The sequence below is a fragment of the Gadus macrocephalus genome, chromosome 22 (genome assembly GCF_031168955.1).
Source record: "Gadus macrocephalus chromosome 22, ASM3116895v1".
NCBI classification, from domain to species: domain Eukaryota; kingdom Metazoa; phylum Chordata; class Actinopteri; order Gadiformes; family Gadidae; genus Gadus; species Gadus macrocephalus.
The window spans coordinates 8,410,305-8,433,432 of record NC_082403.1 but is presented as its reverse complement, the minus strand read 5'-3'; the positions used below and the strand labels follow the sequence as shown (position 1 = coordinate 8,433,432).

Sequence of the window (23,128 nt, the reverse complement as noted above, 5' to 3'; positions counted from 1 at the left end):
AAAAACCGATGTTTGAATTATGGCCATATATCCTGATCATTAAGAAAATGAAAAAACTAACACAGAAACAAACGAGAAAATGCCTCTCTTGCAAAACAAGCCGTAGTCATCAGATAGCATAGTTTCACAGGCCTTCTGAATAGACATTTAGATCATTTCTGTCTGCCAAACCAGAATGGAGGAAGTCGATGAAGCCACAGCCATCGTCGGAAATACTAACGTGTGAAGAATGCAGCAAGCTAATATAACAGATCCGCACAGTGGGAGAAGGATATTAAAAACATGTGGTTAACGCTAATGCAGTGTGGTTAGAGGTGGGACATGGAGACCCATATCAGTTTGAAAGCTAGCGTTTTCTGTCAAAAGTCCCCAGGGAGGCAGCGAGAGAGGGGGAGAGAGGCCGTGAGAGAGAGGGATGGAAAGGCTGTGAGAGAGAGAGAGAGAGAGAGAGAGAGAGAGAGAGAGAGAGAGAGAGAGAGAGAGAAAGGCTGTGAGAGAGAGAGAGAGAGAGAGAGAGAGAGAGAGAGAGAGAGATAATATATCATGTGCTGCAACAACTACCAAAGTGTTTATTTGGCCTGAAAGAAGGAAAAGAGCAGACTTGGCTGCAGGCTTATAGAAAACATTTCAGTTGAATGATACTGAAATAATAATATTAGAATATTAGGCCTTTATGAGACCTTCCAAACTTTTTCAAGGATTTTTAACGCCAGAAAGATATTTAAGTATTGTCCACCACTGATTAAAGAAATATGGCTGCCCGATGCCTTATAATAAATAAAAAAAAAGGCCATCGTAGAAGAAAGCGTACCCAGCTCTGAATTGACAAACCATACTGCCACCAAATGGGATAGCCGCTAGATGTTATTCTATGAATTAAATTTCATCTAAGGAAAGCGTTGAAAGCCACTGCTTAAAATAAAACTCCTGAAGATGGAGATCTCGTTCCAGCAAAGGATTTGTTTGAAACACTGCATAAATATGCAGTGTTAAAAACAAAACAAGGTAAAAAGCCGAAGCCAGGCTAAAATTAAATGGCCAACAACCGGTAATCATAAGCTTCATGTAATAAAAAGCATTACAAATAATAATTCTAATCAAATATGTAAAATGTATATCGAAAAAATACAAAAAAAGATGTTGATAACGTGGAGCCTGTCTGAACGTACTCAACGATCAGCTGTTCGACGCTTGCGTGACGTCATTTCCGGACTCGATTGCCCCATCTCTTTCTACTTATAGCTTACAAGACGACGGGCAAACATGGACAAGACGACGAGTCAATGTCAAAATACTGTCTGACAACGCGTCCGCCCCCTTTCCACCAAATATAATCTGTTGTTCTGGCTGAGGTAAGCGGATGTGCATGTTATGGACCGTAACTGTTTGTTATCGATTTACCTCGGGTTAGCCGAGTTGGCTAACAACTTTTGCTTTAGCAGTTATAAGCTGTCAAGGTAGGATGCTTACTTCATGCCTGCTGATCTAGAGGTGTTATGTCTTGCTTAAGCGAGGATGTCTCCTTAAAACGCCTCACGTTTTCTGGTTGCAGACGTTTGCATATTAATGCATATTCTACAGGTCAACGGTATCTCTCTGTATGCACACTTCCATGCTTAGTTGTAGTCTAGCGAACCTAAACGTGAATACCTTAAGTGACCCTAGACGCAGCCTTATCTTAATAATTTAGTAATTTAGTTGTTGTCTTGTTCCTCTATCCACCAGGCCTATCATCGCGGTCTCCACTCACTGGTATTTTTGGGGGGCTCCATTGGGATAGATCCGCCTGGGACGGTGGGACACGGATTTATTTTTGGTCGTCTTCGCACAAGAGGGAAACAGGCCAACAGGGCCATGATATGGACACCTAAGATTCATATTTAATCTGAAGACGAATGGTTTTGCCAAATGGATCCAGGTGTTGTAGACATCCCGGTGATTCTTGTCATCAAGGCACCGAACCAGAAGTACACCGACCAGAGAATTAATTGTTTCGAGAACTGGACAGTGGAGAAGCTGAAAGCCCACCTCACTGATGTTTACCCCAGTAAACCTGTGAGTATTCAATGTCCGATCATTTTTTTGTTTACATGAGACCATATGACCTTTAACCCATTATTGCCAGAGTATAGTCATTTTATTTTGCTCTGTTAAGAAGTGGAAAGGACTGTATCTGTATGTTTTACAGATTAGCATATTACAACATATTTACAGATTCTCGTTTACATTTCAAGAAATGTGGTCATTTATCTATGGTTGATTTTAATATTCTTCTGGGGAAGTAGGAGTGTAGGAGTGTCCCTTAACCACTGCATTACCTTTACGAACCTTCAATCGTTAATAATCGATAATTAAACATTGGTGACATGGAAGCACAGACAAGCTTTAAGGAATTACAGTATGTCCTTCGATCATACATGGTAGCTTTTATGATCAAACTCTTATTTTATTTAAATGATAGGCCAGAATTTGCAGGTTAGCCTAAACAAATATTTTGGAATGATCAGTTAATTGATGCAGCCAAGAAATTATTGGCTTCCTCCAGTGCCCTGGCCTATGAAAAGCCAGGTGCTTTAGGATAGCATTAAGCGTTCTCTACAGCGAACCCTGATTTGTTTTTTTGTTACCAAATTGGGACTGTTATGACTGCTTTTCTGAATAGGAAGGAAAGGTGCTTGATATGTAAAGCGTCCCAGTCATCCTTTTGTAGCACGGCTGCCGCTCTGCCGTGTTTCTTCTCTAAATTGTATTTATCTAAAGCAATTGCGACCCGTTCCAGCAAGGCTCACATGTTGCGTCATAAGCTTTTTTGATCAAACATCCTTTTATTTCTATGACCGGCCACTTCATTCCGAAAACTCTCTATGTAAAGTCATGTTCATCATAATCCAACCATCCCCCATTCACAACACCCCTTTATGCAGGAAAAAATACAAATAAATAAAAGCTAAAACAATTTGGGAAAGGAAATGCATGTCGTCAAGGGATAAGGCAGAAGTAAAGCCATGATTTAAGTCAAACTTCTTTCTAGATAGGCTAAAATAAGCGCCTGCTTAAGTTAGTAATAGACATTTGAAGACATTAATGTGCAAGTTTAATCTGAATTGCTGTTTTTTCCATTTTTTTTTATTGTATCGTTCTGTGATATTTTATTAGAGCTCGAAAGACCAAAGGTTGGTGTATTCTGGGAAGCTCCTTTTGGATCACCTTACCTTAAAAGATGTCCTGAGAACGGTAGGTCCTGGCTCTATGGCACCTCTTGTATTTTCCTTGTAGAAGGAGAATTATAAGGATAGAACGTTTCATGTTTTCCCACTCAAACAGCTACTTTATTGCTTAGTGTTGAAATTATATTATGTGTTCGAAAAACTAAAGGATAGTTGAGACATTAAAACATTTTTTTTAATAAATGCCTGACGGGGAATAAAAGTATAAGCATTGGAATTGCAGGCATTCCACTTTGATTTCCAGACTAGAAGAAGTGCTGCGATTACAACTTTGTTATTTGATGTCACAATCAATAAGTGTCAATCAATCTCCCCCCCCCCCCCCCCCCCCCCCCCCCCCCCTTCGTTTGCATCATGAGTTATGCAATACGTGGCCCTCCTCTGCTAACGACGCGGGGTCTGTGTCTCACAGCAGGACGAGTACCACATGCTCCATCTGGTGTGTGCGTCCCGCACCCCCCCGCCCTCCCCGAAGGCCCACGGCAGCAGTAATAAGGCCCCGCCGGGCCCCCCCGCCGGCCCCACGGTGCGCTTGCCACTAACTGCTCACCGGTTGCCCTTCATTTCATCATCATCCTCAGCCTTCTCATTAGCACCACCACAGCAGGGGTGGGAGGCCATTTAAGCCTATCTTCATGGTCCATTATTATTTAGATTGATCATTTAGTCCATCCACTGTTATAAATAGCAAATGCCATCACAGCAAGCATCATCACATGCAAGAAAAACTCAAGAAAAACTAATTTATTTTATTATGATCCGTGGACTGAAATATTGCCATTTAACTACAAAATAATTAGCAATTATTTGTTGTTTATACTTGATGCATCAATGAAACGATAAATCTATTATCGAAATGAGATTCTACCCATTTATTGTCGATCGATGACCAACTGTTCCATCGATTCATCTTTGCAGCCCAACGCCACAGCACCCCATACTCTTTACTCTCTGTAACCGTTCACATTTGGGGTGCCCGATTATTGTATTGTGTAAAAAAAACCTCATGGCTGAAACCCGACCCCACCCCCTCCCTCCCTCCCTCCCTCCCTTTTTTCCCCAACAGAGTTTTGCTAACCCGTCCACGTCTCAGAGCGGCCAATCGCAGAGCAGCGATGGGGTCCAGCATCGAACGCATGGCCCTTACTACCCCATGCATCCAGCCTTCATGCATGGGTAAACCTTCTTTAAAACACTAAGCCCACGAGTCACTCATGATCCATTATGGGATTGAAGGATTGTTTGTTTCTGTGCTTCTTTGTCTAAACTTAAACTCTGTTTGGCAGTTTACCATGGAACCAGTATTCGCCACAGCCAGTTCCTCCAACCAACCCAACAGAAAGTCCCACGTACAACACCATGACCCTTATGTGGTGGCAGCAGCAATACTTCCGTCAGTACTACATGCACTAGTAAGTACATTCTGTCTTTAAATCAGAATCATACTCATCGGCACTGAACAGGGCTCAAGACTAACATTTTATAATACTGGTGGCACTTGTGCCACTAACTATTTTGAGTTGGTCGCACCCCTTTTTTCACCACTCCTTTCTCATGTACCGGACATCCTGTGTACATTCATTTTCAAAGAATCAGTAACTTTAAATACAATGTAAAATGTTTCTACTGCATAGGATGTCCTCTTTTTTATACCGCCCACGCCTTGACATCTCTTTCCTCACGTACCGTTAGTACTCTTCCTCCTATAATAAAAAAAAAACATGCATACCAATGATAACAGGCTGATCATATCCGGTTAAGATATATTTCTTATCATAACCGGATATGGGCATTTCAATAGTGCATTTCTTTGCATGCTCTTGAATAGTGCTAGGGCTGAGGTAAAATTTCATTGAAACTTTGCAAAATGTACAAACCACCTTTTTCGTTTTATGATCATTTGAAGTACCGCCACACATTGAAAGCAGTGTCTTCATTGGGTCGTGTTTCCAATGAAAGCACTCACACCGGCGCCGCCGTACAGCCACACTATAAATTCCAGCCCTGCTCAATACCTTGGCTCATCGTTCTTTACCACTCAATATATTGAACACAAAACAAGACCTAAAATAAATCGAAGCTGCCCAACTTGGCGCTCGTGTGGTGTGCAACCAGCCGCTTTACATCAACGCTCTGCTGTAACCGACTCGGACAAAGAGTAGATCTGAAGCCACTTACTTGCTACGAATAGCACTTCTGCGATATTGCAGTTTTGCTTTGTTATTCCAATAAAATGTGTTTGAATCAATTAGAATATATTTTTTATCCGGAGGACCCTATAACATCCACATAATAAATGGTTGCACATGCAACCTTTTTGGTGGCAGTCTTGAACCCTGGTGAGTGGGGGGGCTTTTATCTTCTTAATCCATGACGAGCCAGACCTACCACAATCGTTATTCATCTGGGCAGGCAGCCCGTGACCTCATGTCTGTCTGGCCCGTCGAACTTGAAGTATGTTCCTGAACTTCCCTGGGCGAGTCCAGCCTCCCCTATCTAGGGGGTTTGCTGCGAGGTACTCACCGTAGGTCCGCAGCCACCGTAGGCGATCAGCTCTCTCCATGACACGCCGCACCGCCACCTCGTCTCCAGGTGACCAGCCTGTGCTTTGGATCCCGTAGTGCTGCAACCCAAAAGTTCTCTCATGGAAGTCTTCAACAAAACCGTGCGTCCTCTGTATTAATCCTATCAACTCGAGTCTCACCTGCAGAGAGCCACCGCCAGAAACCCTCAACTCAGCCTCACTTCCTGAGGCCCCGTTTACACGAAGGGAAAACGCAGATATTTTCACACGGTTTGGCCTCTCATTTACACGAAAACGCCGTTTTTGTCACAGAAAACGATCATTTCTAAAAACTCCGGCCAAAGTGGAGATTTCTGAAAACGCCGGTTACGTGTTGTCGTGTCAACGGGTAGAAACGTGGCCTGGGGCCAAGTTTATACGTAGCAGGGTATTTATAGAAACGAATATCCCCCCCCCTCCGTTTTCAAAAATAACATTGTGCACACAACATCGTTTTCAAAAAAGTTGTCGTTTACATCAAAACGGATAAATACGCCGTTGGGACATTATAACTATGCCAAACCTATGGGCGGCAGTGTAGGGAAAAGGATAAAGCCATGCAAGCCAATCAGAATCCTCAGAATCAACAACAACGAATAACACAAGCGTCTTAACCGCCTACGTGCTTACTGCTTACTACCTACTAAATATTTGGCTTACTTCTCGAATCCTTAAATAATGATTGAGTAATCCATTTGAGTAATCGACGTTCAGAAGACCGTCCTTACTTAACCACCTCAGATGACGTGAATCAAATGACGTGTCAATAACCTACCGACCGGGCGCCGTTAATAAACATTATAAATACATATATAAACGTCACATTTAACGTCACAGTACACCTTCAACCTAAGGATTTGCGGTGATATGTTAAAACAATTGTTAAACAATTATTAAAAGCACTGCTGCTGCGGCTCCCCGTTTAGCGCCATTGCTTCCACTGTTCTTTTGAATAGACGCAGTGCATTCTGGGGCAGTTTAGTACGTCTAGTAAGCTAGCGATGCTTACTCAAAATCTTTCCGGAAGTAGAAGACATTCGGATACTACTCGCTTACTAAGTTCTCGCTTACTCAATTTGACGTCATAGTTAGTAGGAGTAGTAAGCAAGTACGCGGTTTCGAACACACATAGGGCGCTCATATGACGTTAAGCATTTCCTGGCGCATAATGTGACGTTTCAGAACCTAAAACCCCGTTTCTACCCGTTGACACGACAACACGTAACCGGCGTTTTCAGAAATCTCCACTTTGGCCGGAGTTTTTAGAAATGATCGTTTTCTGTGACAAAAACGACGTTTTCGTGTAAATGAGAGGCCAAACCGTGTGAAAATATCTGCGTTTTCCCTTCGTGTAAACGGGACCTGGGACTCCCCTGCAGCGAGTCACTTCCTGAGACTCCCCTGCAGCCTCACCTGTTTCTATTTACCGCTAATGAGTACCTCAACAGCGCCCCCCTCTGTGTGATCTCAGTACTGACCCTAACCATAAGCACCCTAAAGCTAACCCTATTCCTGCTATTGTAACAATGACCTTTTAAATAGAACTCCACTCCCTCTTTGCCCTCCCAGTCAGGCGTGGAGCGCTTCAGCGCAGCAGCACTGGCGGAACCAGCCCGCCGGCGCCGCGTGGCCAATGGACGCCTCCCAGCCCCCTCGGGAGTATCGCCACGGCAACAACGTCAACAACAACGTGGAGGGGGCCCAGGCGGCCGCGCGTCCGGCTGACGCCCCCAACAACAACAATGAGGAGGAGGAGAACCGCGACTGGCTGGACTGGGTGTACACCATGTCGCGCACCGCCATCCTGATCAGCATCGTGTACTTCTACTCCTCCTTCAGCCGCTTCGTCCTGGTGATGGGCGCCATCCTGGTCCTCAACCTGTGAGTCTTCTCCCCTCCGCACCCTTTGTTGGTTGGCTGTGTTTTCCTGGGTACCTTTTAGTCTTCCTCAACTGTTCCAATGCTTGAAAGGTAGGCCGCTAGGCAATTTCTTGTTTTTGAAGGTATCCAACTGAAAAAGACTATCTGGCTAGCTTTAGCAATGGGTCTGCCTAGCCTTGTATAAGACTCCTGTCATGCTCAGTGAGTGCACGGCGGGCAGAGTGCAGGCAGGTAGGTGGATGGACAGGTAAACCAGGCTAATATATATATATATTTAAATTATCCTAAGCATATACAACTCCCAAACCTGTTTTAATCCTAAGCATATACAACTCCCAAACCCGTTTTAATTTTGTGGTTAAATCTATGTTTAACATTACATACTTGATAGGACTCCTTGCGCTGTGTCTTTCTTCAAGCCGACTGATGTGTTGCTCCTCCCCGTCCAGGCACCAGGCCGGCTGGTTCCCATTCAACCTGGAGAACGACGCCCAGGCAGGGGAGGACGGGGCCCTGCCGGAGGACAACGCAGACCCCCAGGTAACCCCCCTCTACCACACGACCCCTTGAGCCATACAGAACACCACACTCTCTTTAAGACACTGGGGCTTTCATCTGCCAAGGAGGGGAATGCATCCTCACATATGTGTTTATACCAGGTAAACATTAGCAGGAATACAAGCAAACTAGTTTGTTGGCTTAAATGGTCCCCTATCTTTCTGTGTGCTGGCGCTAGATGGTGGATTGGGAAGTGGCTTGTAAAGGCTTATCAACATGACCATCGGTGGTTAGAAAAGGGGACCTTAAATATTTGACTTTGATTTTAAATGCAACTTGCGCCTCGCTCTAGGCCGTAAGAGGTGCCTATCCTAACCCAGACAACGATGTCCACCCTGTTTAGGAGGGAGCGATGGATGACACGTTGGACGACGACGACGACGATGACCCTGATGAAGATAATGGGGCTGGTGCTGATGATGGTGGTGTCGGCGCTGATGATAATACTGGGGTTGGCGGTGATGAGGATAATGAGGGTGGAGCTGGTGCAGAAGGAGAAGGAGCGGAGGACACGGATGTTGCCCCCCAGGCCAACTTCCTGTCCACCACCTGGTCGTTCATCGTAACATTCTTCATGTCGCTCATCCCCGAGGGGCCGCAGAATGCTGCGAACTGAGGCCCAGGCGGGCCCCTCACCACGGGCGTCTCAACACAGCCAAATGGGACAGGCGAACCTCATCCAGTATTTTCCACTGAACTGTGGCCAAGTCCCTTATCAAACCACCCTGAAACTCAAGACGAAGTTCAACGCATATGATTCACATGACTGCTACAGTAAAGCTACAACACCTATTCAAGTGTCGGAAAGAATATTCTCTTTTTTTTTTTTTTTTTTACTTCTAGGAGTGCGAGTTGCCTGTTGGATTGGTAAAGTGATTGTGTCGTTATATTAATTTCATGTAATAACAGGAACGTCGCCTTTGTCATATTGTCTCTTGGCCATTGAATTTTTCTGTCACACAAAATGTAGATATTGTCTTTGTATGGTATACGATATTTGTAGTTTTATTATAATTATCAGCATTGTCCACATCGTGAACGGACTCTAGACAGTCTGTCCAAAAGAGGCACAGTCCCAAGTTATACTATTCGACTATGCAATTACAGAATTGTGTTATAAAATGCTACCATCCCTGATTTCAGGGATGGATTAAGATGTGCTTTAGTTTTGATGAATAGTTTTCCCCTGTACTTATCTTTTATGAAATGTAGGCCTTTGTATTTTATTCTTAATAGAATGCAGTGGCATTTAATATATTATAATTGTAAGAAGAAAGTAATGACTCCAATATAATGCTACTCGGCATAGCTTGTTGACTACACGTTCAACCAAATGTTCTGAAAGATAAGGTATTTTTGAAAATGAATATCCTCGACACAATGGCGGTGTAATCTTCTGTAACAACATTTGAGGCCTAAAGAATTGAATTAAGATGATTACCCATTTGAGGTTAAGCATCACCCAAATGTACACTGGGTTGATAATCACTGCATCTGTCACCCCTTTCACTCATCTCAATAAATTAATCGAGGCCCTCACGTTACAACGGCTTCATTTGATTGCGTTGACAGGTTTGCAGAGTGCCCTTCAGACATCAACGTCGTGACACGCCATCTACACACAAGGTCATGTCTGTAACTCTCCCTGACAATCATGCAGTGTAGCAAATCAGACCCTTGACTGACGGGCAGTGGGCTTATGTGAGCACCTTTTGCCTGTAAAGTTTATTTTGAAGTTCTGTTCATATTTTAGAACGTCGTTGTCGGCAGAGCTCCTGTTAAAGTCTGAACCGGAAGTCACCTGACTTGATCATCGTGATGGCACCTAACATTGCCCGCCGCGAAAATGGTAGTAATGTTTGTCATTGTTTTGTATTAAATCATGACATTAATTTTTCATTGGGGAGACGTTTAAATCTGCCACAGCGTTTCTAATCCGAGACATTAGGATTTTCCATTACTAGAAATCCCTCGACATCACAAAATGTCGCCGACCAAAGTAATATTGAATTAAACAATTTTATCAGGTCCAACTGTTTACTATAGTCTTTGGCAAAGATTAAACTTGTGCGCAGTCTTCTATTCAACCAGGTTCACAATCATTAAACAGAATCCACATATTTAAGTTTTTTTTTTTTATTGCCTTCTATTACAAAAAAATAATGTTTTTATAGTCATTACAGTAGAAGTACACGTTAATCTGGTGTGCCAATGGTATTTCCATACAGTAATTGTTTTAACCAGAATGTGTTGAATGTCAAGTGCCTAAGAGATTCTAAGCCACTTGTTCATTTGAGGAGTAGGTTTTGAAAGTTGGTTGAAATGTAGATTCTGTAGAGACCTTGTGTGTGTCAGTCAATTGTAATAACCAACATTAGAGAGAGAAAATATATTTCTGTATATATCTGTAGTCTTTTTCCATCAAGGTAATCACTGCCAGGTGATTGTTTAACAATGGTTGAATCTACCAACTGTGTTTGTGTGTCGGGTAGGTGTTGAATATCGTTCACATGGAAACACTTAAATTCTAGCGAACGCCGTCAGCGACGGCTTTCTGTTTCAGCAAGATCATTATTAATTTTAGAAAAGGGTACAATTGTTTTTTTGACATTCACAAAAGTTCAAACACCAGTACCTCTACAATTGATTTCGAAAGCATTTAGTTTGTGAACAAAACCACAACGGCTATGACACAATAGTACACTGTATTCTCTTTTTTCAGATATATTATTAAAACAGGAGACGAGACCAGCAGCAAATCAGGGCCGCTGTGTGCCCCCGGCTCAGACTTAGTTTACATCAAACACCTGGCGTGAGCGTTGACATATAAGCCACAGTACAGTTCAATGAAGGAAAATGGCCCTGGCTGTTCTTTGGCAGTATGTGGGCCACCGTGTACCAATGAGTTTTTTTAACACTTGAAATGTCGAGACTTGCACATGAAAAGCTTTCACAAAAGGCACATAAGCGTTTTGCCCATACAGGTAAGAAGAGTACAGACACAAATAGACACAAGATCAATACCCACTGCTGGCTGTTGGATAATGATCCATACATTTTATGGGATTGAAAACTTATTGCTAAAACAGGACTGCGCTGAGCCAAACGAGAACTACTTTCTCTCATACAGCAAAGGTTTTATCTTTCAAGATTACTGTGGAAAGTCTTTTTTGTGCATTCAATTACAGTTGTAATACTGGTTTTACCAAGGTATCTTTACAACATGTATTACACAAAGAGTATCGACATGGAAAACACAGTTCAGGTGACCTACTTCTCAATATACTCTCCTGCGCCTCAACATTGTAGAAACTATATTCATGAAAATGATTGCGTTTCCAGTCCTGCAAAAAGTATACTGACAAAATAAGAGACATTGGAGCAACAGCTCAGCGTACATTTTCGACAGATACACTTGTACATAACAAACTATCGGTTGACAAAACTAAAACCTACTGGCATATGCATCTAAAGTGCTTGCTGTACAGTACAATTAAGAGATATGGCCTCTGAAATGTTTTTCATATGTTACAAGTTATGCATCGTTGGACCAACTAGCGAGCAGCAATACCAACACTGAGGTCAGAAAAGACCTTCAACATAAAGGAGTAGTTTGAATACTCTGGAAATATCTAGGGTAAGAGTCCTGGTATCAATGGACCTTGTTCTTCTGACTCATCAGACACCGGACAGGGCTTACTAACGACACAGAGAGAGGCTGCGGGAGAGTGTTGGCACTGCCGGAACCCTGAAATGCTTTTGACTCAAAATACGTTTTGAAGCTGGTTTATCGATTGACTTATTGGTGTGAACATGCAATATACAACTCAACAAAGAAAACAAATGAAAACAACATCATTACCATCATGACAGTTGGGAAAATTTTTAGATCAGAAGCGAAACCAGTGCAGTTTAAATGAGACGGCTATATACTAACGGAGAATAAAAATTGAAATTCAAATAATAAACATCTATTAAGAACTTAAAATGGCCACCGTCCTTTGGGGTGTGTGTGTGCGTGTGCGTGTGCGTGTGCGTGTGTGTGTGTGTTACAATGTATATCAATCTGTATGTCTCCGTTTTTTTTGTATTACTTTGCATTTAAAACACTCCAAATCTTTGGGCAAATTCATAGGCAGTAGCCGCAGAGGTACATTTGTGTTCCCCGGTCAATGTGCACTCTTTCCTTCATACACAGTCAACCAGGCGTGCACGTTAGAGCACCCCACTCTTCCCTCACCTGACAAGATAAGCCCTGACCTGGGCGCATGTGTGTGTGGAGAGGAGGGTCTCACATGGCTAGGAAGGGGGGGGGGGGGGGGGAAGAGAGGTTTGAGAAGTGCCAGTATTGGGGTGAAGCGGGAGGAGGGAGAGAAGTTTGAGGAGTGGCAGTATTGGGGTGAGGTGGGGGAAGAGGTTTGAGGAGTGGCAGTATTGGGGTGAGGGGGGTGGAGGGGGGGGGAGGGAGAGAAGTTTGAGGAGTGGCAGTATTGGGGTGAGGTGGGGGAAGAGGTTTGAGGAGTGGCAGTATTGGGGTGAGGTGGGGGAAGAGGTTTGAGGAGTGGCAGTATTGGGGTGAGGGGGTGGAGGGGGGGGAGGGAGAGTGTCATGCTCCCCTTCGTCACAAGAAGGTCTCGGATGACGAGGTTTCCCCGGGCGAGCGAGGTTCGTCTGGGTTGACTTCCACTCTAACGCACGCCACCTTCTCCTGGCTGAAAGAGAGAGAGAGTGAGTCAGAGAGAAAGAGAGAGTGCCAGAGGGAGACAGACCAAGAGACAGTGGAATGTGGATGCAGGTCACTCCAGGCATTGTATTTGAAGAACTCTCCTACTCTCTGGGATGCCTTTTATAGAGTGATGCAGTAACACACACAAGAGTTGCAGGCCATGGGCAAGACTATAAAAAAGACACCAGGCTTTTTTTATTGCATCAGTTAAAGCCAAATCGATTTGTTTGCTGTGGTTGATTATAATTGATTAGTAATACAATGACAGATTAATTATTTGAAAGAAGATTAGAAATAAAGCAAATGACATCGGTTTCTCACTCATGCAGATTCCAAATACCAGCTGGCTAAATTGCAATCATGGGAACCCAAGTTGAATACTGTGCCAATCAGGGCGGCAACGGTGAGGGTTGTCATAGCTACCTGTCGCTACGATGCACATGTTGGGTACTTGAGTATGCGCCCACGTTCACCGCTTTCCACGCACCGCTTTTGTCCATTTCATCAGAGATATTAACAACCGAGGGGTCGCAATCAGAGCTACATGCCCGAATGCAAGACACACACACACAAAGACACACACACACAAAAACACAAACACACAGAAGGGACAACAAACGGCAGATCGGTGAGAGGGGTTAGTACAGGACGGTTAACACAAGCAGACTCAGACGTGCGCATAAACCAGTGGATTAACCAGTCAAGGGAGAAAACTCAAGACAGGACAGGGTTGGTTGTCTTTGTCAACGTCACCCGACACTAATCCACAACACACAAACACTGTCACTCTGTTCCCTGCTGTCACTTTGAATGAGTCATGAAACTACTGTTGGTTAGTCATGGTAAGATTCATTAGGAGAATACAAATGTAAAAAACACCCCTTTGTTTTTTATTTCTACTCCGGCACGATAAAAATGTGACACACACTTTTATCAACGACCATTTTCCCCGTCGAGTAGCAAACTGCCATAACACAACACAAAGCACCGTGGGGTGCGTGTGTGTGTGTGTGTGGGTGCTTTTCCACCAAAATGGTCGAGGGTTGTGGCCATGCGCACACTGTCACTGACAAACTGTTACAGAGCTTTACTATGTTTGTTTAACTAATGGGTAACGTGGGTCAGATGGTTTGCATCAGACACCCACCCCTGGAGCATCTTCTTCCATGGTGTGGGTCACTAGTCCTATTCTGTACGATCTGTTCAGGACAAACACAACAGAAACCTGACCGCTGGTCCAAGCCACCACTGACACACACCATGACCAGACATCATGCATTGACATGAGCTATAGGAATTGTGGTTTCATCACCTGGTACCAATTTAGGCCAATAATTGTGTCTTTCCCCAGAGAGAGTGCGGCCCCTGTAGTGTAATTTCTAATGTTTGGTTATTCTTTGAGTGCACCGTTTTGGTACTGCATACAATCTACTGTAAATTAACAAGGAAGTGCCGTCCAGGACCTCAGCCTTTGGTTTACAGACAAACGTTATGGAACCGTCGATTTTTGTTGATTTTTTGTTTTGCCGAATCAATACCATTTTGGCTTATTGTGGGCAGGAATTGGTGTCCTCCTTGGCGTAGTCTATATTGCCAAAACTCATGAATAATTCATCCTTAACAACTTGACCCACTGACAATAGATAGGATAGAGATGAACTAGCCACTTAGATACTAACCGAAGGCAGAAAACATATTTGCTTTGCATTACAAGACTGAAATCCCATTTGACTTAGAATGAGGGCTGGTCTTTGCAACCAACCTCCACGTGAGTCACTTCCGCCACGGCTTCACAGAGGCGGTCATGGCTGCCGCTTGCTTACGACACTGTGTTAAACTGATCTTGGATTCAATGTTTGATTGATTTGGAAGTTAATTCAAAAGATTCCCCATTACAGTATTCTTAAAAAAATACATGTAAGTACAGATGCAGGTACAACAAGATGTATAACAACTCAATGCGCATGCAATTTAGCATATTTGTTTCTGTGCAGTGCACTTCCACCATGTAGGGTCTTCACAATGTACAATAGCATTGCTGTTACACCATCGTCTTCAGCCTATCAGAGGCTTGGGATGCCACTCACCTTCCCGACAGTGTCTTCACAGGAACACTGAGGTGATTAGCGTCTTCGTAACATATCTTCAACCCCGCGTCCACATCTTCCTGCAGCCTGGCCTCAGCCTCCTGTCAAACAATAACAATACATCCAATCAATCACAGGCCGCTGGGGGATGTGCAGTCCCTGATGTGGAAAACATTGGCTCACAATGGACCTGTCTACAATAGAACGTGGAGAGCTATTGACTTTCTCTTCTAGAGGACACTGTCTGTCTGTCTGTCTGTCTGTCAGTTAAAAGAAGAAGTACTTTATTATTGATAGATTTTTTACTATGATTACTATGGAACTATGAATAATATATATATAACATTAGTGGAAACCTTTAGTCTGTCTCGCTGTAAATTATGCTTTTCTTCTCTTGACACAAAGCTCAGTTAACCATCTCCCCAGGGAAGGGACATCACAAATGCTTTGTCCTCCAGAAACAATAGTAAAATACATTGTGAATGAAGAAGCACATCGTCATAGTGGAGCCATTACCTGTTTCTGCCGCTCTCGCTTCTTCTTGTCGTCCTCCTTCTTCTTCTTGCTCTCGGGTATCAGGTCATCCAGCCAGCTCAACTCTCTCTTGGTGAAGAAGAAGTCCAGAAGCTTCCGGATGAAGACCAGCGCCAACACCTGGGGGGAGAACAAGCCAGCACCCAAGTCAAGAAAATAAATTACCCGAAAAAACAAAGCAAGTTTGTAGTGATATTCACTTTAAAATATATATACCGGTATATATATATATATTAAAAAAAAAAGCTTTTCTGGACAGTGTGTTCAGCAGTGCATACGTTTAAGCGTTTTTCAATGTTCACAGAGTCTAAACATTAACAGAATCACAATACATATCGGCCCTACTGGGAGGTCCATGCCGATCCCCGCCCCCTACATCCTGAGTGAGGGGTGGGCGTGAGCGGCGTCCATTACCATCATGGGGAAGACCACGGCGGCGGACGAGGCCTTGATGACCCACAGCAGCACCAGGCAGGTGAGCTGCACCAGGGTGAACACGTGCACCTTCCAGAGGGGCACGTAGCGTAGGTAGATCAGGTCGGGCTGGTGCTTGGCGGGCATGCCGAACAGCTTGATGCGGTCGAAGAACTATGGCCACACAAAGGAAGGGGGCGGGGCTCGTTAAACGTCTCTCATTCCATGGGAACAGTGTTGGCGTGTGTGTGTGTGTGTGTGGGTGTGGGTGGGTGCGTGGTGCCGTTCGAAATGCCAGCTTCAGTTTCATCATGCATTTTTTATGTTGTATGACACAGCACTATTTTCTCAGTACTTATACTGGATATTTCTCTAATATATATAATGTTACATCATTTATACATTTACATTTCTATTTTGCTTGGCTGATTGCAGTCCCCCTCGTAATCAAGTGGCATGGCTGCTTCGATGCACGGAGGGGAAACCCTTTATGTTACATTGTCCCACAATTTCAAATGATCAAAGGGGGAGCTTTGTAAAAGGGAAGCTTTTCATCGATATCAGCCGATGCACAATGAGTGTTTTGAAGAGAGGGAACAAAGAGATATCGCCGTGTGATCTTTAGTCGAGCAACGGAGAGCGGTCTTACTTGGATGCCCTTCAGCGAAGAGACGCCCATGTAGAGGAACACTCCATACAGCACGGGCATGGGAATGAACTGAGGAGAAACAAAGCACACAAGAGTCAATGCAGTTTATAAAAACACCACCAGCATCTCAGAACCTCCAGTCCATCAAACAATAGGTATTATCATATTATCATATGCATGGACATGCATTGGTTTTTATTTTCATCACGCAGTGCATTTATTCAACCTGTTTGTTTACAATAAAATACAAACGTATGTTTACCATGCTAAAAATTGCTGGACGCAACCATCTGTATACCTGACCATAAAACGTTGGGTTAATGCCCTGCAAAGCCCTCGAGATCATAACTACGATGAACAAGCCACATTGATAAACACAACACAAATCCTAGATTAATTAATTGTAATTAGTTAGAAACCACAGCCATCATCTATTCATCTTTTAGAAGATCTGAGAAATGAGGGAAGAGGAGAGCAGAGAGGAAGGGCGGGGACTTTATTTTTATGGTGTTCAGTTCCAAAACCTTCCGCTTACTCTCACTTTACAACTCCCGAATCTCCCCCAAAGCCCCTTCAAGAGATGAGACCCACCCGGGCAGGCTTCCCTTAAAGCTCGGCTAGACAACACGAACGGCGCGCCCTCACCTTGAGCACCGAGGTCATGAAGACCGAGCAGCCCATGAGCATGAAGATCATGAAGCCGGTGACGCGCTGCTCCCGGATGCCCAGGAACTTGGGCTGCTCGCCGGGCGCCGAGCAGCCCGACTCCACCTTGAGGCTGTTGACGTGGGAGATGGAGAGCACGGTGGCCGCCACGAACCACGGCAGGCCCATGATGGAGCACACGCCCAGCATGATGGCCACGATCGTCAGGTCCAGGTGGTAGCCGCAGCCCTTCTGTAGGGGGGGGGGGTGCACAGGGGGAGGGGGGTGGTGAGCGGTGGAGCCTCTGGAGTATGCACTTCTCTGTTTGGTTTTCGTTATGGATGAAGAAGATGGACAGGAATTGACTAAATGATTGGCACAATCTATTTTGAAAACGTGTGACCATTTTCTGTTATGATATTTTTTTTGTGTTTTATTTTAGGGAAATAAACATTGAAAATGTGTCATCCTGAATTAATGAAGTATAATAAAAAAAAGTTATAATTGTGTTACAATTAAAATTGGCATTTTTGCATAAGCTGTCAAACTTTGGCAGCTACATATAATTTTGTCAGGGTACAATAAAGTCCCTGCTGCGGTGCGGGGGCTGTGTGTTAAATGAAGCCAGGAGTGTACTACCAACTCTGATTTCTTGTTGTCCCTGCTTGTCATAAAAATATCAATCAACCATCACAAACACAGCAAGTCTACCGTTGAACCGTCACATCTTGAAATACACAGAGTGGGACGTCTATTGGGAACGGATACAAAATATTGACAGATCCCAGACACTGGTAGGCCGCTGGGTACTGGGGGGGGGGGCTGTGGCAAAAGTAAGACCCAAGTCAATGGGGTGCATTGCTCCTACCTGCAAAACGTCTGTCACACACCCTATATCGATTTGGTTTCCTAAGTATATCAGATCAGATAAAAACACAGTATTGACCCACTAGCAACATTCCTGTCCCCGGCAGGGTCAGGGGTCAGGGGTCAGGGGTCAGAGGTCCGAGGAGGCGTGCTCACCTTGAGCTTGTGCTCCTTGCGGTTGATGATGACGGCGGTGATCTGCTGGTCCATGAAGATGAGGATGGTGCAGAGCAGGGCGGGCAGCACGGCCACCAGCAGCGTCCACCACGGGTTGTCGCCCAGCGGGTCCATCAGCCAGCCGCGGTTCTTGGAGGTGGGCTGCCGGGGAGCAGACCATCACGGTGGTTAGTTAATGTGTGGCCTGTTGAAAAGGTGCCTGGACACGGCCCCAACAAACACCAAGACCCAGCTATAGAACGCTGGCCGGGGTTGGCTGACGGGGACCGGTTTTATTTTCCAATTAATTCATATATAGTCTCGTTATTATTTCATGTTGAATATGAGCGGGCATTTTTTTGTGGTACATCTGTGGTAGAAATCAATGATTATATTCTATGGTAAACTAGGATTATTATTAGGCCTGTATATCTAATGGTGGAAAACATGTAAAGCGTCTTGGATTTTGATCCAGGGCTGGTCACGAGGCCTGGGAGTCTTGGGTCAGAGCAGGGGTTGGGGCGCAACCCCCCAGGAGCAGGAAGCTGCTGACACAATGCATGCTGACTCCACTTCCTGGGCCCCAGACTGTCACGGGGACCATCTGTTTAGAAGTATTTGTGTTTGATTATGTGTGGACACCTAAAAAACAAGAAACTGCTGAGTACTGTGCTATTGTGTGTTTAAGAAGAGGCTGGAATCTGTTGACGAGAAGTGATTCTGACAGACCCACCCGGCTGTTATCGTCGTTGTTATACTTCACGATAAAGTCTTTTGTCAATACTTGCTCCGGACCCCTCGATTTCTTTCACTCTCTCTCTTGAATTAGTCTAAGTGTTTTATATCTCGGTTATAATCTACAACACATCATGGGAGATATTCATGGAGATCTGGATCGAAGTGAGGGAGTGTTTGTACTAAAGTGTACCAATGCTGGAAAACACTAATGAGCTCTCCTGAGCGAGGGTGATCCGTTATGTGTTGCGATGCCTACCTCAAAGCGGTCAGGAACGTTGAGTTTAGGAGAGGGGATGCCCATCAGATAGTCCACCAACACCATGACCATGATGGTGATGAACACAGCAAAGTCACTAATGGTGGAGCGCACCTACATAAAACAATCACAACCGACGAAATAAGAAGGTCAATATTTTATTGCCACATTTCACGACGATTTTTGTGAACCCCAGAGCTTTACTTAAACCATAAAGATAGTGAGCAGAGTTATACCTCTACAAAGAACTAATGTTGGCTAGCCTGGTGCGTGCAAGCTTGGCTGTATAACATGTGTAGCCATCGTTTAGCGTAGCAAGCTAAAGCATGTGGAGTAGTTTAGAAATATGATGCAGCAACCACAACAAGGGTTTTTCATCTTTAAAGGTCCCATGACATGCTATTTTATGTATTCTTTAATATAGGTATTAGTGGGCAACTAACACAGTATTCAAAGACGTTCCCTAAATTCAGCCCTGGTGCAGAGTTACAGCCACTCCGAGCCAGTCGCACATTGAGCTTCCCCCAAATGCGCTGTTTCGGTGGGCGTGTCAAGGAGGAGGGTGGGGGTGTGGCCCTGAGCAGCTTGCAGCCACCATGCGCTCTGTTTACAGTGGATGTATCGCAATGGCGAGCCGCACACAGCCTTTAGCCGTGTTCTGTAAATATTCTAGAACACACGGGAGTCCTGGAGCTCTATATCTAAATATTATCATATAGCCTACACAGATATCTATATCATATAATATATATTATCACGGCCAAAAGCTGTGTGAGCCGATATTATGAATCTCAAACGACCGCGTTGGGTTCTCCGACGTTCCTGGTTCTTCAACGTCCACATCAATGTGAATACACACACTGTAACGCAAGTGTTTCTTGTCGGTTCTTTGACGTGTCTTGTATTTCCACAACGAGACTGTCGTGGGGGTTTTCTGAGCCATGGTTGAGAAGGAATTGGGGGAAAGGAACTTTGATTTGACTCGCTGAAGTACATGAACTGCGACATGCCGCCGGTTGCCGCGAGGCACCATCGCCCGGCAGCGGGCAGCCGGCAGCAGGCAGCGCGCGGTTCAGTCGACTTCAGGTTGATGTGAAAGTGGAAGAACCAGAGACGTCGCAGAACCCGACAAAGTCGTTTGTGATTCATAATATCGTCTGGAGGCGCACACAATATGTTATATGATATAGATATCTATGTATATGATATTATTTAGATATAGAGCTCCAGGACTGTAACGCAAGTGACTCGAGACACGAGACTCGTATTGGGGGTTATCTCAGCCAAGGTTGAGAATGAATTGGGGGGAAGGAACTTTGGCTTTGACTCCCTCAAGAACATGAACCACGACATGGAGGAGAAAGGGATTGTTGGCGGCGAATGTCTCCCGCATGAGCCCCGCTGAGGGACCACCGCCGGAGGTGGAGGTGCATAAGCGCTGCCCGGCAAAGATCCCTTTCTCCTCCTTGTCGTGGTTCATGTTCTTGAGGGAGTCAAAGCCAAAGTTCCTTCCCCCCAATTCATTCTCAACCTTGGCTGAGATAACCCCCAATACGAGTCTCGTGTCTCGAGTCACTTGCGTTACAGTCCTGGAGCTCTATATCTAAATAATATCATATAATACATAGATATCTATATCATATAACATATTGTGTGCGCCTCCAGACGATATTATGAATCACAAACGACTTTGTCGGGTTCTGCGACGTCTCTGGTTCTTCCACTTTCACATCAACCTGAAGTCGACTGAACCGCGCGCTGCCTGCGGCGGGCTGCCCGCTGCCGGGCGATGGTGCCTCGCGGCAACCGGCGGCATGTCGCAGTTCATGTACTTCAGCGAGTCAAACCAAAGTTCCTTTCCCCCAATTCCTTCTCAACCATGGCTTAGATAACCCCGACAGTCTCGTTGTGGAAATACAAGACACGTCAAAGAACCGACAAGAAACACTTGCGTTACAGTGTGTGTATTCACACACACACATGTGGCGCTCGCACGGTCGAGTCTCATTGGCGGGCCAACGTCTCTGGGCGGGCCAGGCAGAGTAAGGGGAGGAGCTGAGATTCCTCATGACGTCATGAGCACAGATTTCCAAATCAGCGCGCTTGAGCCTCCGTTTTTTCCCAAAGGCGAGCAGAACAGCTAGTGCTCGTTTTACACCAAACGCAAGTTTTAGCCACTGGGGGACCATAGGCAGGCTAGGGGAACTCATATTTATGTTAGAAAACCTCATAAATTGAGATTTTCATGTCATGGGACCTTTAAAAACAACCTTTTTACAACCAATCAGCATTCGCTTCATCAACAACAACTTACCATGGTGGGGAAATATCTCTCCGTCTTGAACTGCTTGAGGAAGGAGGAGAGGAAGAAGGTGGTGAAGAAGAGGATGATGGACCAGAAGAGCACGTCGGGGATGAAGGGTCCGTGGTGACCACAGGCCTCGCCCGTGAACTCCCCATGGAGCAGGTTACACATCTGGGATAAAGAGGACACCGTGTTACCCTCACACACTATTCATTCATGGATATTAACGCCCTGAAGCAGTGTATTTTCACTACCTTTTGTTCACTAGTTTCTGTTTTTTTCTGATTTACGCTGATATTTAAGTAGCTTAGAGACTGCTATTGCTAGATCATAGGAGACATACTACCGGTAACATGTTTAAAAATTAAATGTTGGATTCACTGGCACTTCAAGAACGCCTGCTCTGAAGATGAGTTAAGGTTTTCCTATTGTGTTGATCATTGCGAGACCTATTGAAGAACCTGAAGGTCGCTACAACTGTATTCGGGCCATTTGACCTCTTTGTAACACCTATGATCTTTATGACCCTCTATTTTTAATGGCCATAGTCCTCATCATCCACCTTTCTCCATTGTGTCCTTGCAGTCCTTCTCCCTGCAATTATTTGGTTATAACCTGACACATCATGTGTTTCTAAAAGATATGATTACAAGGAGAGGACATTTTCTCTTGACCTCAATGGAGGTCAAATGAAATTGTAAAATAATCTGCGATGTATCCATTTGTGAATTATTATATCGCTCTCTTAAAGCAGTTAGTGTATGTTTTTTATTTTATCACTTGGTAGTTCCTTGATGTTTTATGTTTTTAGCTTTTAACTATCTTTTCATAATTATCCTGCGTTTTGTCGTGCCATTTGCGTGTACCCAGAGCCTCATTAAAAAAAAGTCTTAGAGGAACTATCTCGGTATAAATAAAAGGTTGATGAAAGGAATAAATTCAAACATCTTAACTTGTTTGTAGTCATCTCTGTACCTATCTTTTCCAGTCTCTGTGAACCCATTTTTGTGTAATCCATACATTTTTCATGAACTAGTCTCATAAATCATACTTTAGATCAATATCTCACACAAATTAGTTTTCTTTGGTAGCATGTTTTCTGTAATGAAACAAGTCTTCACTCTCCTTGATCAGAAATTAGACATTAACTGACTCTTCCAGGGCATCCGGGAACCCAGATAAGATAAAGTAAGCTATAGTAGTGATGACCCTAAGAAATGGTGTTTGAGCACTAAGCGTTTATGGTGAGGATAGTCAGCAGCACACAGACGAAGAATTTGGGGGTCACTTTTGTGTCTTGGCCTCACCGAGACGTTGAGCTTGTCCCAGGGGACATTGTCTGGGGTGTAGCCCGTCTGGTTCCATATCTCCACCGTGCTGGCCGAAGCGTTGACTGGTTGGCTGCACTGACACCTGAAGCCATGGGGAGGATCACGCATACGTTCATTTCATCTTCGATGTAGCTTTCAATCTTAATCCATAATTTGCCTGCATCTTTGCGGTAGGTTAACACTTTTGCTAA

The 23,128-nt window shown here is 44.4% G+C and overlaps 2 protein-coding genes across 14 annotated transcripts in view; one reads left to right on the top strand and one right to left on the bottom strand.

Moving 5' to 3' along the window:
* Positions 1-1,176: 1,176 nt before the first annotated feature.
* LOC132450739 (homocysteine-responsive endoplasmic reticulum-resident ubiquitin-like domain member 2 protein) lies at positions 1,177-9,776 on the top strand. Of its 4 annotated transcripts, none has more exons than XM_060042825.1 (9): positions 1,177-1,352; positions 1,726-2,055; positions 3,157-3,234; positions 3,643-3,753; positions 4,294-4,403; positions 4,514-4,639; positions 7,360-7,671; positions 8,121-8,211; positions 8,573-9,776. In XM_060042825.1, the coding sequence occupies exons 2-9, from the start codon at positions 1,909-1,911 to the stop codon at positions 8,843-8,845; spliced, it is 1,248 nt and encodes a 415-aa protein (XP_059898808.1). In that variant the 5' UTR covers positions 1,177-1,352; positions 1,726-1,908; the 3' UTR covers positions 8,846-9,776. The 4 variants fall into 4 exon arrangements, with proteins under 4 accessions (XP_059898808.1, XP_059898806.1, XP_059898809.1 ...); XM_060042823.1 differs by having other exon boundaries at positions 3,640-3,753; XM_060042824.1 differs by having other exon boundaries at positions 1,352-1,457; positions 3,640-3,753.
* A 573-nt stretch (positions 9,777-10,349) lies between these two features.
* The window catches only part of LOC132450705 (sodium bicarbonate cotransporter 3-like), a 47,648-nt gene continuing 34,869 nt past the window's right edge, over positions 10,350-23,128 (bottom strand). For 5 of the 10 annotated variants that reach the window (XM_060042740.1, XM_060042743.1, XM_060042747.1 and 2 more), the window contains 11 exons: positions 22,914-23,019; positions 21,616-21,777; positions 19,302-19,415; positions 18,308-18,469; positions 17,285-17,536; positions 16,640-16,708; positions 15,991-16,164; positions 15,559-15,696; positions 15,043-15,143; positions 13,379-13,495; positions 10,350-12,941 (listed from right to left, as the gene is read on the bottom strand). In XM_060042740.1, the coding sequence (XP_059898723.1) occupies positions 12,851-12,941; positions 13,379-13,495; positions 15,043-15,143; positions 15,559-15,696; positions 15,991-16,164; positions 16,640-16,708; positions 17,285-17,536; positions 18,308-18,469; positions 19,302-19,415; positions 21,616-21,777; positions 22,914-23,019 (1,486 nt within the window). In that variant the 3' untranslated portion in view covers positions 10,350-12,850. Of the gene's footprint in view, positions 12,942-13,378; positions 13,496-14,102; positions 14,155-15,042; positions 15,144-15,558; positions 15,697-15,990; positions 16,165-16,639; positions 16,709-17,284; positions 17,537-18,307; positions 18,470-19,301; positions 19,416-21,615; positions 21,778-22,913; positions 23,020-23,128 lie in introns of all 10 variants that reach the window. The other 5 variants (XM_060042745.1, XM_060042746.1, XR_009523900.1 and 2 more) reach the window with 4 other exon arrangements.

Excerpts from the sequence above, each read along its gene's own strand:
- LOC132450739 (XM_060042823.1), top strand. The coding sequence starts at position 1,909 with ATGGATCCAGGTGTTGTAGACATCCCGGTGATTCTTGTCATCAAGGCA. Across the intron at positions 3,754-4,293 it reads GCCCCCCCGCCGGCCCCACG|AGTTTTGCTAACCCGTCCAC; the intron begins GTGCGCTTGCCA and ends TTTCCCCAACAG. Across the intron at positions 4,404-4,513 it reads CATCCAGCCTTCATGCATGG|TTTACCATGGAACCAGTATT; the intron begins GTAAACCTTCTT and ends TCTGTTTGGCAG.